General features: G+C 39.2%; 1 protein-coding gene across 1 annotated transcript; it reads left to right on the forward strand.

Moving 5' to 3' along the window:
* Positions 15,466–16,309, forward strand: PPBP (pro-platelet basic protein). The gene is made up of 3 exons (XM_005681750.3): positions 15,466–15,628; positions 15,946–16,081; positions 16,207–16,309. The coding sequence occupies exons 1-3, from the start codon at positions 15,508–15,510 to the stop codon at positions 16,307–16,309; spliced, it is 360 nt and encodes a 119-aa protein (XP_005681807.2). The 5' UTR covers positions 15,466–15,507.

Consider the following 19,533-nt stretch of genomic DNA (forward strand, 5'->3'; position numbering starts at 1 on the left):
ATTTGAGTCTGAATTTGGTAATAAGGAGTTCATGATCTGAGCCACAGTCAGCTCCTGGTCTTGGTTTTGTTGACTGTATAGAGCTTCTCATCTTTGGCTGCAAATATAATCAATCTGATTTTGGTGTTGACCATCTGGTGATGTCCATGTGTAGAGTCTTCTCTTGTGTTGTTGGAAGAGGGTGTTCGCTATGACCAGTGCATTTTCTTGGCAAAACTCTATTAGTCTTTGTCCTGCTTCATTCCGCATTCCAAGGCCAAATTTGCCTGTTACTCCAGGTGTTTCTTGACTTCCTACTTTTGCATTCCAGTCCCCTAGAATGAAAAGGACATCTTTTTTGGGTGTTAGTTCTAAAAGGTCTTGTAGGTCTTCATAAAACCGTTCAACTTCAGCTTCTTCAGCATTACTGGTTGGGGCATAGACTTGGATTACTGTGATATTGAATGGTTTGCCTTGGAGATGAACAGAGATTATTCTGTCGTTTTTGAGATTGCATCCAAGTACTGCATTTCAGACTCTTTTGTTGCCCATGATGGCTACTCCATTTCTTCTGAGGGATTCCTGCCCGCAGTAGTAGATGTAATGGTCATCTGAGTTAAATTCACCCATTCCAGTCCATTTTAGTTCGCTGATTCCTAGAATGTCGACGTTCACCCTTGCCATCTCTTGTTTGACCACTTCCAATTTGCCTTGATTCATGGACCTGACATTCCAGGTTCCTATGCAATATTGCTCTTTACAGCATTGGATCTTGCTTCTACCACCAGTCACATGCACAACTGGGTATTGTTTTTGTTTTGGCTCTACCCCTCCATTCTTTCTGGAGTTACTTCTCCACTGATCTTCAGTAGCATATTGGGCACCTAATGACCTGGGGAGTTCCTCTTTCTGTATCCTATCATTTTGCCTTTCCATGCTGTTCATGGGGTTCTCAAGGCAAGAATACTGAAGTGGCTTGCCATTCCCTTCTCCAGGGGACCACGTTCTGTCAGACCTCTCCACCATGACCCCCCCGGCTTGGGTTGCCCCGCAGGCATGGCTTGGTTTCATTGAGTTAGACAAGGCTGTGGTCCTAGTGTGATTAGATGGACTAGTTTTCTGTGAGTATGATTTCAGTGTGTCTGCCCTCTAATACCCTCTTGCAACACCTACCATCTTCCTTGGGTTTCTCTTACCTTTGGTGTGGGGTAGCTCTTCACGGCTGCTCCAGCAAAGCACAGCCTCTGCTTCTTACCTTGGGCGAGGGGTATCTCCTTACCGCTGCCGTTCCTGACCTTCAGCGATCAATGCAAAGAAATAGAGGAAAAGAACAGAATGGGAAAGGCTAGAGATCTCTTCAAGAAAATTAGAGATACCAAGGGAACATTTCATACAAAGATGGGCTCGATAAAGGACAGAAATGGTATGGACCTAACAGAAGCAGAAGATATTAAGAAGAGGTGGCAAGAATACACAGAAGAACTATACAAAAAAGATCTTCACGACCCAGATAATCATGATAATGTGATCACTAATCTAGAGCCAGACATCCTGGAATGTGAAGTCAAGCGGGTCTTAGAAAGCATCACTACAAACAAAGCTAGTGGAGGTGATAGAATTCCAGTTGAGCTATTTCAAATCCTGAAAGATGAGACTGTGAAAGTGCTGCACTCAATATGCCAACAAATTTGGAAACCTCAGCAGTGGCCACAGGACTGGAAAAGGTCAGTTTTCATTCCAATCCCAAAGAAAGGCAATGCCAAAGAATGCTCAAACTACTGCACAATTGCACTCATCTCACATGCTAGTAAAGTAATGTTCAAAATTCTCCAAGTCAGGCTTCAGCAATACATGAACCGTGAATTCCCTGACGTTCAAGCTGGTTTTAGAAAAGGCAGAGGAACCAGAGATCAAATTGCCAACATCCGCTGGATCATGGAAAAAGCAAAAGAGTTCCAGAAAAACATCTATTTCTGCTTTATTGACTATGCCAAAGCCTTTGACTGTGTGGATCACAATAAACTGTGGAAAATTCTGAAAGAGATGGGAATACCAGACCACCTGACTTGCCTCTTGAGAAACCTATATGCAAGTCAGGAAGCAACAGTTAGAACTGGACATGGAACAACAGACTGGTTCCAAACAGGAAAAGGTGTACATCAAGGCTGTATATTGTCAGCCTGCTTATTTAACTTATATGCAGAGTACATCATGAGAAGCGCTGCACTGGAAGAAACACAAGCTGGAATCAAGATTGCCGGGAGAAATATCAATAACCTCAGATATGCAGATGACACCACCCTTATGGCAGAAAGTGAAGAGGAGCTAAAAAGCTTCTTGATGAAAGTGAAAGAGGAGAGTGAAAAAGTTGGCTTAAAGCTCAACATTCAGAAAATGAAGATCATGGCATCTGGTCCCATCACTTCATGGCAAATAGATGGGGAAACAGCAGAAACAGTGTCAGACTTTATTTTTGGGGGGCTCCAAAATCACTGCAGATGGTGATTGCAGCCATGAAATTAAAAGACGCTTACTCCTTGGAAGGAAAGTTATGACCAACCTAGATAGCATATTGAAAAGCAGAGACATTAGTTTGCCAACAAAGGTCCGACTAGTCAAGGCTATGGTTTTTCCAGTGGTCTTGTATGGATGTGGCAGTTGGACTGTGAAGAAAGCTGAGCGCCGAAGAATTGATGCTTTTGAACTGTGGTGTTGGAGAAGACTCTTTGAGAGTCTCTTGGACTGCAAGGAGATCCACCCAGTCCATTCTAAAGGAGATCAGTCCTGGATGTTCATTGGAGGGACTGATGCTGAAGCTGAAACACCTATACTTTGGGCACCTCATGCAAAGAGTTGACTCATTGGAAAAGACCGTGATGCTGGGAGGGATTAGGGTCAGGAGGAGAAGGGGACGACAGAGGATGAGATGGCTGGATGGCATCACCGACTGGATGGATATGAGTCTGGGTAAACTTCAGGAGTTGGTGATGGACAAGGAGGCCTGGTGTGCTGCGATTCATGGAGTTGCAAAGAGTCGGACACAACTGAGCGACTGAACTGAACTGAACTGATGCTTATATTAACATGTATGTATGTTTAATAGTGCATACTAATATATTATTAATATGCCCATATTTCACCTAAGTAATTCTATATCTTTCCATCTCTCTCCATATATATAAAATATCAATTAGGTTAACAGATCTTCTATGATTACATATCAATATATCTATACAATAGAGTGTGTGTAAGAGACAAGCAGAGATAGAAAGACATGATAACACCTAGAGCAGATTCAGAGATGAGTTTGCTGACAATTTTTTTCAGCAATATTAAAAAGCACAAGATACCTCAAATTTAAAAAAAATTAAACTTTTGTAGTATTCTATTGCTCTCTCAAATAGCATTTTTCCTTTGAACCCATGATTTATATCGTTATCCTAAGGAAACACTAAAAACTCACACCAAGTCACTATAAAAGTTTGAATTATAAATTTCAGTGTTTTAAACAAGCCCTCATTTATTATATCAGCTCCAAAATACTCATTAGGTGCTTGATAATGGCCAATTAAAGTGTATTAAATTCCTTTTGAATGGATAAAACACAAGCTATGTGAAGAAATAAACATTACTAATTACTTCTTTATCATAATTCAAGATCTGTTTTCCCCAGAAGCAAGATTTAAAAGTTTAGTTTGCTTATAGATCATAGACTAGGACCTCATTGCAATATTCTTCAAGCTGTATTTGTTATGGGCTTGCCATAACTGGCCGTTCTACAAATAAAATTGATCACAGTATATTACCAAAGTATAATCTACACAAGAACCTCAGTGACAGCTACTACTCATCAACCCTGCTGCTACTTTTGATCCGGCCACCAGCAAAAATCAAAAACAAAGACAATCAAAGACACTAACAAAATCAAAAATAACATGTGCACATGCTAAGTCGCTTAGTCGTGTTGACCCTTTGTGAGCCCATGGACCCTCCAGGTTCCTCTGTCCATTGGATTCTCCAGGCAAGAATACTGGAACATATACAGGGGAAATTAATCTAATATATGTCTTCTAAGGATATACCTTGTATTTCCCTCCAAGTCTCTACATACTATGTTCACTCTGTTATCCCTCTGAAATTCACTGTCATGTATGAAATCACTGGGAATTGAACAAATGCTCAGCTAAAATGTATTGTATGTTACTCCCCCAATCCAGACAATTTTCAGTGTACAATCGATGCTACTCATTCTACCAGATTTTCTTGTTTGCCTCTGGGTGTGTCACATTCACATAATCCTTCAATTCCTGAAGATATGACAAGGTCTATGATAAACTATGACTAGTGGTTTAGTTTTTCTATCATAGTTTTAATTCCTGCATAAGGAAAAGAGTTTTTGTGGTTAATTCTCATGTTGTTCATAACTTCTAACTCTTTCCTGGATGTTACAAACTGAGAAATTTACCGGGCAGCAGAAGCATCTGGGGATTTCAACTTGCCTCACTGACTAAGTCACGGAAGACAAGGAGCATGCATGTGATTCTGATTTTGACTGATGGTCCTTAGTGGCTTTTAGTCAGAAAAAATTAATAATATATTCCTGAAAAGGATTGCTCATACTTCAGATATGTAGAGTGAAATAATGACACAGAGAAATGGAGTTTAGTTTCAAAACTTTGCTTCTACAAAGCCTATAGATTCCAATTTCCTGAATATTGAGAAATTGGGAAAACATCCCCCACCCTCTGAAAAATCCATTTTCTTAATGGATGTGTTTCCACTACCACATAAATGTATGATGACCATTTCTGACCCACTTCTCAGATTTGACAAAGAGAAAAACAGTTGAAAAAGAAAAAAGAAAAAAAGAAAAACAGTTGATTTGATTCACTCCCAGTAAGAGAGACCAGCGATATTTCTTTGTAGTTTGTGATGAAGAGCAAAGTCAAAACAATTGTATCTCAAGTCTAGTTTGTATTTTTAGCTATCTGACTTTGGCAATTTATTTAACCCCTGCATCCCTCAGTCTTCTCATCTGTAAAATCAGTACAATAATATCTATCTCTCAGCCAATGAAGACTAACCTGGAACAAAGTCATTTTTTGATAAATGTTAGTTCCTTTCTCGAGTGTCCTAATTCAAATTCCTCTTTAAATGAGAAAACTGAAAGCTCAATTTTAAAATTTTTTTCATATTTATTACTATCCTTTCTACCTGTGTGTGAATGATGAATTTTTAGTGCTTCTAAGAAATCTTTTCTTTTTCCACCAGTCTTTCTCAGAAAGCCTCTGAAAACAATGCTACATATTTTCTGTCAATGATGTGATGACATTTAAAAAATGTATGATGTATTTCCCTTCTATAAACATTCATCCATATTGAATGTTTATCCATGTTTATCATTTATAAATCAATAAGAAACATCAGTATTGACATTTATTGATAATCTTGTTTCATACCAGACCTTGTACGGGATCTTTATGATATTAGGATTACAAAGATGAGACGCTCTCAACCTTAGTTAAGGTCCTTTGGCAGCAAAGATATTGTTTTCTCTGACAAAGCTTCTCTTGAAAGTTGAACGAAAAGGAACTAGATTTTTTTTTTAGGAACTAGATTATTTTTTTTTTTTAAGAGAAAAATAGCATCTTAGGTGACATTGCCTAGAATCAAACTCTGAGAGGAGATTTCCCTGTGGGAAATGTATTTAAGACTGCTCTAAAAAGTAACATCTCTTAGGAAGTAAGGAAGCAGCAGTGGGTAGATGGAAAACTGCTGCTGTAACAGAAGATTCAGGGGGAGCTTATGAGAAGCTCTGGAGCTGGGATGGCCTTGTAGCGTTATTCTAAATTGTGGCAGGCAGACAGACCTCTGAATCCCCCCACTGGCCAGCCATTTGATGTGGGCTACCTGCGGTGAGTGGGCATAGTTTTGGGCAAGACAGTGTCCTCAAGTGGTGAGCTGAACCCAGAGAGGATGTTTGTTCTGTGCTATCTGGGGCCACCACAGATACGGAAAAAAGCCGTGGTGCGCCATTCAGAGGATCCTGAAAAGGCATGCTGGACGTTCTTCATGAGGAAGGAGCAGGAGGAGGAGGAGAAAGGAGAGGCAATGGGAAGGGGAGGAGAGTGGAAGGCTCTTGTCCTTTTTCTCTGTGTTTTTTTTTTTTTTTTTTTCGGCTGTACTGGGTCTTCACTGAGGTGCACTAGCTACTCTTGTTGAAGCACATGGACTCAGTAATTCCAGCATGTGGGCTTAGTTATCCCTTGGCATGTGGGATCTTAGCTTCCCCATCAGGAATTGAACTCGAGTTCCCTGCGTTGGAAGGTGGATTCCTAACCACTGCACCACCAAAGAAGTCGCATTCTTATCTTTTATTTCTTTCTCTCTCCTTCCTCTCCCTTTCCTGCTCTTCTCTTCCCTCCCTTCTCTCCCCTGCTCCCTTCCTTCCTTCCTCCTTCATTTATTCCTGAGAAATATCATGATATTACTTATAGGAGGACGAACAGGAGGACCCAGGTGCTGAAGCAGAAATCTCAGTCAGTCGCCAGGACAAACCACCTCCCAAGTGAATGAGGCCATTTTGGACTTTTCAGCCCTTCCGGTTGCTCTCTGACCACCCCTACTCAAGTGTACTCAGGCAAGATGAAAGCAAAAGTACTTCTTGTTATTGTTCAGTCACTAAGTCATGTCAGACTCTGGATCCCAGGGACTGAAGCATTCCAGGTTTTGCTGTCCTCCACTAATCTCCTGGAGTTTGCTCAAGTTCATGTCCATTGAGTTGGTGCAGGGTGCACGCATGCTCCATCGTGTCAGGCTCTGCAATCCTATGGACTGTACCTTGCCAGACTCCTCTGTCCACTGGATTTTTCAGGTGAAAATACTGGATTGGGTTGCCATTTCTTCCTCCAGGGGATCTTCCCAACCAAGGGATTGAATCTGCATCTCTGTGTCTCCTGCACTGAGCAGGCAAGTCTTTACCAACTGCACCACCTCGGAAGCCATTGGGTTAGTGATGCTATCTGACCATCTTATCCTCTGCCACCCTCTTCTTCTTCTGTCTTTTCCTCTTCCACAGTCTTTCTCAGCAGCAGGCTCTTTTCCAATGAGTCAGCTCTTCGGCCTCTCATTAGCACACAGAATTATCAGAAATGACAGACTTGTTGTAAGCCACTAAGTTTGGGAATGGCTTGTTATGCAGCGAAAGGGAGTTGAAAAATGATCATCATGTATCTAATGTTCAACAAATGGCAGCAATCAACATCATTAAAATTTTACATGCCTGCAGAACTTTGCAATGTTCTTGTGTAATAGCACCCAGGAAGATATTCCGCCTCCCACTTCTTCACCTTCCCCTCTCCCTCCACTCCTACCCCATGCCTCACCACCCCTGGGTAGGAAATTGCCTCAATTAAATTAGTGCCAGAGTATTTGAAGTCAAGGCTTCCCTGGCGGTTCAGTGGTTAAAAACAAAACAAAACAAAACAAAAAACAGTCCACCTGCCAGTGCAGGAGATGTGGCTTTGATTCCTGGGCTAGGAAGATCCCCTGGAGAAGGAAATGGCAACCCACTTTAGTATACTTGCCTAGAAAATCCCATGGACAGAGGAGCCTGTTGAGCTATAGTCCATGCAGTTGCAAAAGAGTTGGACACAACTTAGTTGACTAAGACAACAACATTTGAGGTCTGGATCACTTTTGTCCACTTAAAGTTATACAGAAAACATATTAGATTTCAGCACTTATAGGAAATATTTTGTTGGCTAGTATTCCAACTGATTGATTAAAGTGCTTTAACAGACTGACTCTCCATTTTATCATTTCTAAGATCTACTATATCAATTGTTTTATTACTAATTTGTAGGTGATGGCTTATTCCCTTCATACTTGGGAGATGTCAGTGTAAAACAGTCTACATAGAGCAGAAATAACATACATCTTAATTTTAAAGGCTAATGTTCCTCCAGTGTCTTTAGATATTTTCTTTTTAAAATAGCTAACAGATAAGTTCTGTTTTGAGTCTTAGAAACCTTACTAATTTCCTGAATGACACTGCTATTTATAATACAATGGCTTAAAGGAAAAAGAGATAAAGTAAGTTACCACACACACACACACAAACAGGGTGACAAAGTAAGTTTCATAAAAAGCTGTCAAATTATTTTTAAACACAAGAAACTGTGACACTAATTTTCTAGCATTCTTTTAAATTGTAACTTTGTATAAGCTAATTTCTTTTGCTTAAATAACTTATTTAAAATATTTTTTACCCATTTCTGTACAGTCCACTTATTAGTGTCAGTATTGTTTCTCCTCATGGAAATCAAAAAAGTTATGCACACAACAGTAAGAACAGTTAGCAATAGTAGCAGTGTATAGTAGTAGTAGTAAATTACTATTTATATCCCATTGCTTTGCACAAATATTTGAGGTCTCATTTTTTGTCTGGCACATAACAGATACTTAATATTTATTGAATAAATGAAAACTAGCTAAAAGCATTTTACCTCAAATGCTGACTAATAGGCTTGTGAAATTTTAGTGACTCAAGAAATATGTTCATCCTGCCTCACAAACCTTGCTGACAATGTGTCTTTTGTGACAAAATACACTTGTTGATCAAGACAACGAGCTGACGATCCTCTGCTACATGCTACCTCTTTCCTGGTATCAACTAACTCAAGTAGCATTGTTAGCTCAGAAGACATTCCATACAGTTTCCCCCAAAGGATTAGGAACTTGTGACTAATCGAAGCGAACCAGGAGGGAAATGTGGTTAGTATTCGTAAGAGGAGGAAAAGAAGTAGAGAAAATGAAGTTGCTCAGTTGTGTCCGACTCTGCGACCCCAGCAGGCTCCTCCGTCCATCGGATTCTCCAGGCAAGAATACTGGAGTGGGTTGCCATTTCCTTCTCCAGGGGATCTTCCCGACCCAGGGATCGAATCCAGGTCTCCTGTAACTGCAGGCAGATGCTTTACACCGTGAGCCACCGGGGAAGCACAAAAACTAAAAACAAGAGTAAACAGCATGTGTTGTGGAAGGAAGAGATGAGAAGGACAGAAAAAGAAAGGCTATGAATAATGCCAAAACCTTTTATGTCTTACTCTGGAAATGGTTTTGAACTTACATTTGAATACAGATAGATCTGATTTGAGAGTCAGTGCAGGCGCATTGGCATGCACGTCTCTTGACTGCTCTATAGAAACACATTGTTAAGTAACTCATTGAAAACATACTTCCTTGCTAGTGCTTTAACAGTTTAGATGAGATAATGAATCCTCTTAGAAGCAATATACTCTGTATTCCATTGCTTTGCGTCTTATTTTTAATTCACAGCACTTGTGAATATTGCAACATTTTAATCACAATAATGGGGAAAGGTCATACAGTCATCACTCAGGAAGAACTAGAAGGAAATTTATTCCCCTGGTCCTATTTCCTGTTGAAATTCTCTCTGTAATTCACTTCACATGGTCCCTCTTAGAAGAATACTAATTTTCAGTTTAAGATTTTCCTTGAGTTTACCTGCTAGACTATGAATTTGGGGGTTGGAAGAGGGGGGAAATCATGTTAATTTAATATGTTCTACTGTTAGACTGCAAGTTATAAGAAGAAAACTATTAGGGTGGAGAAAAATAAGGAATACATTGTAAAGCAGAAATTAAGAACTTAAATAGACATAGTCAGGAACTGATAAACAGGAAAAAATGGCTTAAAATTTTTTTTAAAGTTGGAAAAATTATTTACACAATCATTCTTATGATAAAAGGTAATTTTATACACTCAACTTTTTAAGAGTTTCTTCTAGAATTTTGAAGGTATAAATAAATAAGCAGAAAGGAAAATAGGAAGCTTGAATATTGTATCAGATTTCTACAAAGCTGTAAGAGGAAGATGACCTGTGTCTGGGGTCCCATCCTTTCTTCCCAGCCTTCCAAATCACTTTTTTATACCACTTGCACTTTGGGTTCATGTGAAGTCTAGTTTGAGAACTGTGACTGATTAGAAAAGAAAGAGAAACTTTCCTTTAATGAGAATAGCTGATTTATTCACTAACACTATTTAGCTATGACCTACTGTACATTGCATTATCCTACACACTACAGGATACATGAGGCATTCAAAGAAATCTCCCATATGCCTCTGCCAAAAGTGGACAGAGAAGGGTCTGTCAGTGCTCACGAGTCACAGACATTCAGATTATGTGATTATTGTTCTACTTGTGCGTTTTAGTTAATACTGCTGTGAATTAAAAAATAAGTAAGCCTTAATGCCCAAAGTATATTAAAAGCAGAGGTAGTAAAACAACCCCTTAACTGATTCCCTTTCCTTAATTTTTAGGAAGGGCTGTGTTTTCTGGGAGTGAAAGTGAAAGTCATTCAGTCATGTCCGACTCTTTGTGACACCATGGACTATACAGTCCATGGAATTCTCCAGGTCAGAATACTGAAGTGGGTAGCCATTCCCTTCTCCAGGGGATCTTCCCAACCCTCCCTGGTGGCTCAGAGGTTAAAGCATCTGCCTGGAATGTGGGAGACCCAGGTTTGATCACTGGTTTGGGAAGATCCCCTGGAGAAGGAAATGACAACCCACTCCAGTACTCTTGCCTGGAGAATCCCATGGACGGAGGAGCCTGGTAGGCTACAGTCCATGGGGTCGTAAAGAGTCAGACACAACTGAGCGACTTCACTTTCACTTTCTCCTGTATTGCAGTCAAATTCTTAACCAGCTGAGTTACCAGGGAAGCCCAGGTTTTCTGGGAGTGTCTCTGTTAATCACCCCTTGGAGCTAGATGTAGCCCTGTCCCCCAGAATGCTGGAGGAGGGGTAAGAGAAAGGGTGAAGGGAAGGGTTCCTGGCTGACGTTTCCATATCTCGAAGACAGTTTTAGGTTGTAACCATAGATTTATATGTTCATTTTTGTAAAGCACCTATGTTTATTGTGGACAAGGTTCATTATTTTGCAACATCTAAGATTTTTAGATGTCCTGAGGTGACAGTGTATGATAAAAAATAGAGCTAATGAATTAACCCATTTGTAAATATCTTTGTTTCTTGCCTGGAGAATTGGATAGAGGAGCCTGGCGGGCTGCAGTCCATGGGGTCGCAAAGTCAGACACAACTCAGCGACTAAACAAAATATATATGTATATATATATTTATATGTATTACATATATGATGCATATAATGTATATTATATATACATATATATAGGCTTCCCTGGTAGCTTAGCTGATAAACAATCTCCTGCAATGCAGGAGACCTGGGTTCGATCCCTGGGTTGGGAAGATCCCCTGAAGGAGGGAATGGCTTCCCACCCCAGTATTCTGGCCTGGAGAATTTCATGAACTGTATAGTTCATGGGATCACAAAGAGTTGGACATGACTGAGCGACTTTCACTTCAAATATATATATATGTACATATATATACATGCTAAGTTGTTTTAGTCATGTTGCACTCTGTTGGACCCCATGGACTGTAGCCTGCCAGGCTCTTCTGCCCATGGTGAATCTCCAGGCAAGAATACTGGAGTGGGTTGCCATGTCCTCCTCCAGGGGATCTTCCTGACCCAGGGATTGAAACTCTGTCTGTTACGTCTCCTGCATTGGCAGGCAGATTCTTTACCACTAGTGCCACCTGGGAAGCCCATATATATTTATATATATATGCGTGTGTGTGGGTGTGTGTGTATATATTTGGCATGCCATTGAGGCATGCACGATCTTCCTTGACTGGGGATTGAACCCTTGGCCCCTATGTTTGGCCCCTAGGTTTGGAGAGCAGAATCTTAACCTCTGGGCCACCAGGGAAGTCCAAATATTTTTGCTATAATTGATAAAAATAAATCATCTTGGATATGGAATGGTTAAACCACCTCTGAGAAATGTACATCAGGACTTGTTCATCAGGTTGGCAGCAGATGAGCAGAAGAAAGTATCAAAGGAAGGATGTATATGGGTGTGTCATACTTGTATTTAGATGATAACCGCTGATGCATGTACATCTCTAGGCTGTATCACAGGAACATTTTGTTAAGAAATTCAATGCAAACATACTTCCTCGCTAACACTCTAATAGTTTAGCTTGGATAATGAATCCTCTTAGAAGCATTATACTTCATGTAGTCTGTTGCTCTATGTCCCATTCTTAATCGAGCGCTAAGGGAATGTAGTATTTTAATCATAACTCTAACCAATATCTTTATCTAGAGAGCTGTTGCTATTTTTGTCTCTTATGAAGTATTTGTTGCCAAGACAGGATTACATTTCTTTTCCTGCATTGAGTTGGTATAGTATATTCTTTATTATCAAAACACTCATATAACTGTCGGATAGTGAAATGGTAAGTATCCATGATGTGTGAGAAAGCATGATACATAACTGCATGATCTTATTTACATAAAAATGGATGCTTAGTATCAAACGATAAACTGCTTGTGATTATGGATGACTGTTTTTTGTTTCTTGTGTTTTTCAGTTTCCTATTATGCACATGTTAACTTTTAAGAAATGTATGGCCCTAACAGAAGCAGCTGATATTAAGAAGAGGTGGCAAGAATACCTAGAACTATACAAAAAAGATCTTCATGACCCAGATAACCATGATGGTGTGATCACTCATCTAGAGCCAGACATCCTGGAATGCAAAGTCAAGTGGGCCTTAGGAAGCATCACTATGAACAAAGCTAGTGGAGGTGATGGAATTCCAGTTGAGCTATTTCAAATCCTGAAAGACGATGCTGTGAAAGTGCTGCACTCAATATGCCAGCAAATTTGGAAAACTCAGCAGTGGCCACAGGACTGGAAAAGGTCAGTTTTCATTCCAATCCCAAAGAAAGGCAATGCCAAAGAACGCTTAAACTACCACACAATTGCACTCATCCCACACACTAGCAAAGTAATACTCAAAATTCTCCAAGCCAGGCTTCAACAGTACATGAACTGTGAACTTCCAGATGTTCAAACTGGATTTAGAGAAGGCAGAGCAACCAGAGATCAAATTACCAACATCCATTGGATCATCAAAAAAACAAGAGTCCCACAAAAAAAAGTCTACTTTTGCTTCATTGACTATGCTAAAGTCTTTGATATGTGGATCACAACAAACTGTGGAAAATTCTTCAAGAGATGGGAATATCAGACAACCTGACCTGCCTCCTGAGAAATCTATATGCAGGTCAAGAAGCAACAGTTTGAACTGTACATGGAACAACAGACTGGTTCCAAAACAGGAAAGGAGTACCTCAAGGCTGTATATTGTTGCCCTGCTTATTTAACTTATATGCAGACTACATCATGAGAAATGCTGGACTGGATGAAGCCCAAGCTGGAGTCAAGACTGGCAGGAGAAATATCAATAACCTCAGATATGCAGATGATATCACCCTATGGCAGAAAGAGAACTAAAGAGCCTCTTGATGAAAGTGAAAGAGGAGAGTAAAAAAGCTGGTTTAAAACTCATCATTCAAAAACTGAAAATCATGGCGTCCAGTCCCATCACTTCATGGCAAATAGATGGGGAAAGAATGGAAACAGTGAGAGACTTTATTCTCTTGGGCTCCAAAATCCCTGCAGATAGTGCCTGCAGCCATGAAATTAAAAGATGCTTGCTCCTTGGAAGGAAAGTTATGACCAACCTAGACAGCATATTAAAAAGCAGAGACATTACTTTGCCGACAAAGGTCCGTCTAGTCAAAGCTATGGTTTTTCCAGTAGTCATGTATGGATGTGAGAGTTAGACCATAAAGAAAGTTCAGAGCCAAATAATTGATGCTTTTGAACTGTGGTGTTGGAAAAGACTCTTGAGAGTCCTTGGACAGCAAGGAGAGCCAACCAGTCCATCCTAAAGGAAATCAGTCCTGAATATTCACTGGAGGGACTGATGCTGAAGCTGAAGCTCCAATACTTTGGCTACCTGATGGGAAGAACTGACTCATTGGGAAAGACCCTGATGCTGGGAGGAGAAGGGGATGGCAGAGGATGAAATGGTTGGATGGCATCACTGACCAAATGGACATGAGTTTGAGTAAGCTCCGGGAGTTGGTAATGGATAAGGAGGCCTTGCGTGCTACAATCTATGGGGTCGAAAAGAGTCAGGCATAACTGAGCGACTGAACTGAACTTTTAAGAAATGTCATTTTTTAAAACCTTAAAAAAAAAAAACAACACAAAACTGTACAGTCCTGTTGAGGAAGCAATCTCATAGATGAGTCAGAGATCCAGATGACAGCATACACCAGCCAGTATGTGATATGTGGGCCCCTTCTGTACATCTGCCAGTCTTTGTCCATATCACATGGGGTTTGAGATCAAGACCCTTAATTAGAGTTTGAGACTTTAATAAAGATCTTACTGCAATCCATAAGCGCAAAACCGGAAACACCTACAAGGTTGCCAGTAGGACAGAGGTTGGTGACAATTGCCTATCTATAGGACATTATGTAGACATTGAAAAGAATGGAGAAAAGTGACATTGAGGTAACATGAAAGGATGATGACGTAATTTTAGAGAACAAAAGCTGTATAATAATTTCAACTGTAATGATTTATGTCTATCACTCTCTCTATATATGTATATCTTTAGGTATTATATGGCTCTCTCTCTCTCTCTCTCTCTATATATATATATATATATAAATGTAGATAGAATAGAAAACTAATGCTAAATTTTTAGCAGTGGTTACCATTGGAGACTCAGAATGTGGAGCAATGATGAAGAGGAACTTGCATATTTTATCTGCAGTTTATAAATCTTTTATAGTGAATTGTATCATACATTTCTCTGTTAGATTAAGTGGACTCAGATGATAGAAAAAAGTAAAAAGTTTTTTTTATAACCAAAGGAGGATGAGTTTCTAGATGAAACTGCTTCTAATTCTGGATGAAATTCTAGTTTCTGGATGAAATTATAAAAGATAATACATTTGGAAAACAGAAAGGAGTCCATAACTACATAAAGTTGTTTTGATAATAATTGTTTCCTATTTTATCCACATACTCCAAACGAATCTCAGTGCTTATCCACAACCAAGATAGTAACATCTGCTTTCCTTGGCAACTGGAAAGGGAAGATAACTCTGTTTTCCAAGGGCCACACATTTATGCTTTCAGATACACCTAAAACATCTATAAGGCCTCTAAATTGCATTATAGGAAAGGCAGGGCATATTACATAATTATTCAAAGAAAATATATGTAATATTTCAGTCTAGTTCTTGCCTAAATATGTGTAAGGGAGATGGATATTGAGAAAGAAAGGGGGAGCGAGCATGTGCAGGGATGCAGCAAATGAAATTTAGCAGGAATTTGACTTGCCTGGCATTTATCTGGGTTGGGCACAACTTGACCACTCTTACACTTGTGTTACCACACACCCTCACTTCCCCAATCCCTATCCTTTTTCTCCTTACTGGCCTTGAGGCAGGGTGTATAAAAGACATCAGGCGACTGTGAAAACCACTTAGCTGTGGACTCTTGAGCAGCAGTTCACCCTCCTGGGAACAACTCTAACTCAAGTCTTTTCCACCATGAGCCTCAGACTCCACACCACCTCCTCATATACCATGCGCAGCCCACTTCCTGTCCTACAGGTGTTGCTGCTGATGTCACTGCTCCTGATGATGCTGGTTCCCTCCACCAATGGAAAACGTAAGAGAAACTTGAGGGAGAGGTGGATAGTAGACCCTCTGCTTCTCCTAACCTGAGGCTGCTTCTGCTGCAGCTGTGTCTGGGGGAGGGACTGCCTTAGTGCCCCTGGGACTAGAGAAGGGCACTATATGAATAATTACAAATGGAGACGCTGCACTCTGTGGGCACTTGACCTGTGCCAGGAATTCTGCTAGGTGCTTTAGTAAAGGTTGACAGGTCGATCATACTCACAATGGCCTTGTGAGGGGGGTACTCATTGATAGATAAGATCTGGGAGATAATCATGACCACTAATAGAATCATATCTTCTGCCCTAGTTAACAGTAAAGAGAGATTGCTCCATGTTGAACTTCGCTGCTTGTGTGTGAAGACCACCTCTGGCATTCATTCCAGTAACATCCAAAGTTTGGAGGTCAACAGGGCAGGACCCCACTGTGCCAATGTCGAAGTATTGTAAGTTTCTGCTTCTCTAGTATTGCCTCCCTAAGGAAGCCCTCCATCTTCCTCCCTACCACCACTGCTGGATCCCTTCTGATGATTGCCAGGATGCTCACAGATAATTCTACTCTCTCTTGCAGAGCCATGCTAAAGAATGGGAAGAAAATCTGCCTGGATCCGGAAGCCCCCAGAATCAAGAAAATAGTCCAGAAAATATTGGAAGATGGTGGGTCAGCTGCTTAATCTTTTTCACTTTCTGTCAAACCTTTTTATCTCCCAAGAAGAACAGAAGTTGAAATCTTGGCTTTCTAGAGTTTTTATTTATCCAGGATACCTAGTCATACTGTATTAAACTTTGGATATGTTTTCCATTCTGTCTCAAAAAGTCACAATTTGCTCTGAGATGGCTGGTTAATAGATGACAAGGAGAAGATAAAAGTAAGCATGGCTAGGGTGTAACACAGTCTCAAGGATGTATTGTATAACAGGAGGAATATAACCAATATTTTGTAATAACTATAAATGGAAAGTAACCTTTTTAAATAGTATAAACATTTTAAAAATTAATAAAAAAGAAAGTAACCAAAGCTTGTTTCAAAATACAATATATGCTTTACTCCCTAACTCTTGGCTAAATGTGGTAATGTATTTTGCATTTCTTTCTTTAAAAGTTTCTTTCCAAATATATTTGTCTTAACTTATCATGCTCCACTGTACTGATAGACTGGACATGACCATGATGATTCCATAATGGTCAGTGATATTAGAAGCCACACAGAGCCCAGCATGGAGCACTTGCTCAATAAATGTTTATTAATACATTTAGGGATTTAATAGATTTTTCATTGTGTTAGTCCTAGGATGTCTTATTTCAAAACATTGTCTGAAAGATTTTTCCAATATTTACTTTAGCCTTCAAATCCTAACAATAATAAAACTGTAGAATGTGAGTCTTGTAAGCAGTGGTTATTTACTTTAAAGTAGACACATTTAATACCAGTAGAGCAAACAATATGTGATTGCATATGATATCATATATATCTTCAATGATACAGTGTTTTTAATAATAACAATAGATTCTCCTTGGTGTTGAATATTTTACCCCAACATGTCTGTACATTTTTGCTTACTTAATATCTACATGGTTACATTTTCTGTATTAGAATCAGCCTTGCAAATAAAAACAAGAGAGAATTTAAACTTTACCAGAATACTAATTATTATCTTATAATCAACAGAATTTCTTTCACTCTAATCCTTTAAAATATACCCATACTATTCTTACAGAAATATTAACATAAAATCAAACTTATTATTGCTTTGTTGTCTTATATTATTACTTTTAACAGAATTATTAGGGGAAAAAGCCTTAATTATCTTTTTATTTTTTAAAAACTTTGGTATTTAACAATATGGACAACAAAATTCACTAGTTGATGATTTGTGCTGTTTTTAATGTACTATAGTAATAGCGAAACTTTATTAATAACTATTAATGTTATAATATTAATAACAATATTAATATACCAGAGAAAATCATTGTTTTGCATGCATTATAATTAAATAATTGTAAAGAATTAAATAATTCTTACAAGATAGCTACGATGTGGTTAAGAGCACATCCTCTAAAGAGAGAATAACGGGGTAACTTAGTCCACCACTTACTATCTGTGTAATTTTGGTCAGGTTGCATAAACTGCCTTGTTTCTTCATTTCTAAAATGGCATAATAATATTGCTTATCTCATGGAGTTAATGTGAAAATTAAGAGCTAATAAATTCAAAGTGCTGAAAATAATCCATGACACACAATAATCCATAGGCCAATGTTAGTATTTATTATTATTATAATTAGCGTCCCCAGTGCTCCAGGGAGAAGGCATTGGCACCCAACTCAGGTACTCTTGCCTGGAAAATCCCATGGATGGAGGAGCCTGGTAGGCTGCAGTCCATGGGGTCGCAAAGAGTCGGACACAACTGAACGACTTCACTTTCAGTTTTCACTTTCATGGATTAGAGAAGGAAATGGCAACCCACTCCAGTGTTCTTGCCTAGAGAATCCCAGGGACATGGGAGCCTGGTGGGCTGCCCTCTAAGGGGTCGCACAGAGTCAGACACGACTGAAACAACTTAGCAGCAGTGCTACAGAGAAGAAAATCGAAGTTCAAAGAAATTAGGAAATTTGCCTTAGAATCAAATAACTAAGTAGGTGACAGAGGGGTGATTTGAAACTGTGCTATTAACCACAACATCTTAACACTTTGCTTGATTTATCTTTCGCTAATGAAGAGATTATATTATGTTTCACATAATGTTATTGACACAGAAAATAAGACTTGATACATAAATAGCATACTAAACATCCTATGTTGATTATAGAAGACATCAGCTCATCTACCCCAACCTGCACATGGAGTTTAGGGAGCACTCATGTATGAAGCATTTAGTTCACAATCTATGCATTATTAGGTTTCTTTTTATTATGTTCTCATCATTATAGATTTAATGTCTTAAATGTTTTGTGTACAAAATAAACACATTTATTAAGTAATAGTTAACAAATAATACACATAACGTGTAATAAATAAAGCACTCACGGTCATCAGTTTTTCACCAATAACTTAAAATAGCTCAGCATCTCATTCATTTCTCTAGGATCTCCTACTGAAATCAGGAGGGCCACCTCCTGAGACATGACATAGTTTTTACACTATGCTAATACCTCCTTCATTATGCATAGGTTTTTTATTTTTGTGTGCACATATTGAATTATTCTATTTAGATGCAGAGAAAGAATGAATTAACTGCCACTACTCCCTGAGTTTCTTTACACTGCAAATATTGAAATCTGGGGGTCAGATTGTACAAATCCAGTATGTTGCCCATCCATATGCTAAACCACTCTTCTATCCCACTCTTCCCTCTGTTCTAACCCAAATGGGATCTTGAGTTTCAGTTCCTTAAATATATATGACTTACACCACATGCTGTACTAGCCATTGTGAAGATGCTGGGTATTCAAAGACCTGTAAGTCATGGGTAATTGCCCTTGAAGAGATAACTGGTGGGAGATGCAGACAGGCTGACAAATAATTACAACCACACGTTCAAATAGAGGTATGCTCCTACTGCACAAAGAAACGGCACTTGAACATGTCAAAGCCTCATCATTATCATTTTCAACATTCATCACCTTCACTAATGTAGTGTTTTATATTGAGTCCCTACCAGGGAGCTGGAGAAGAGAAAGGTAACCCATTCTAGTATGCCTGCCTGGAGAATCCCATGGACAGAGGAGCCTGGTAGGCTACAGTCCAGGGGTCTCAAAGAGTTTGACATGACTCAGAGACTAACACTTCACTTTTCCTTTTAACAAGGAGTTAGAATAGTGATAAACAATACTATCTCACAGCTCATGGAAATTTTCATTTAGGAAGAGAAACCATTTTAAACACATTTAAATATATA

This window comes from Capra hircus, chromosome 6 (assembly GCF_001704415.2).
Source record: "Capra hircus breed San Clemente chromosome 6, ASM170441v1, whole genome shotgun sequence".
NCBI classification, from domain to species: domain Eukaryota; kingdom Metazoa; phylum Chordata; class Mammalia; order Artiodactyla; family Bovidae; genus Capra; species Capra hircus.

Coding starts and splice junctions, on each gene's coding strand:
- PPBP (XM_005681750.3), top strand. CDS start 15,508: ATGAGCCTCAGACTCCACACCACCTCCTCATATACCATGCGCAGCCCA. Junction 15,629..15,945: donor TCCCTCCACCAATGGAAAAC/GTAAGAGAAACT, acceptor CTTCTGCCCTAG/TTAACAGTAAAGAGAGATTG. Junction 16,082..16,206: donor TGTGCCAATGTCGAAGTATT/GTAAGTTTCTGC, acceptor TCTCTCTTGCAG/AGCCATGCTAAAGAATGGGA.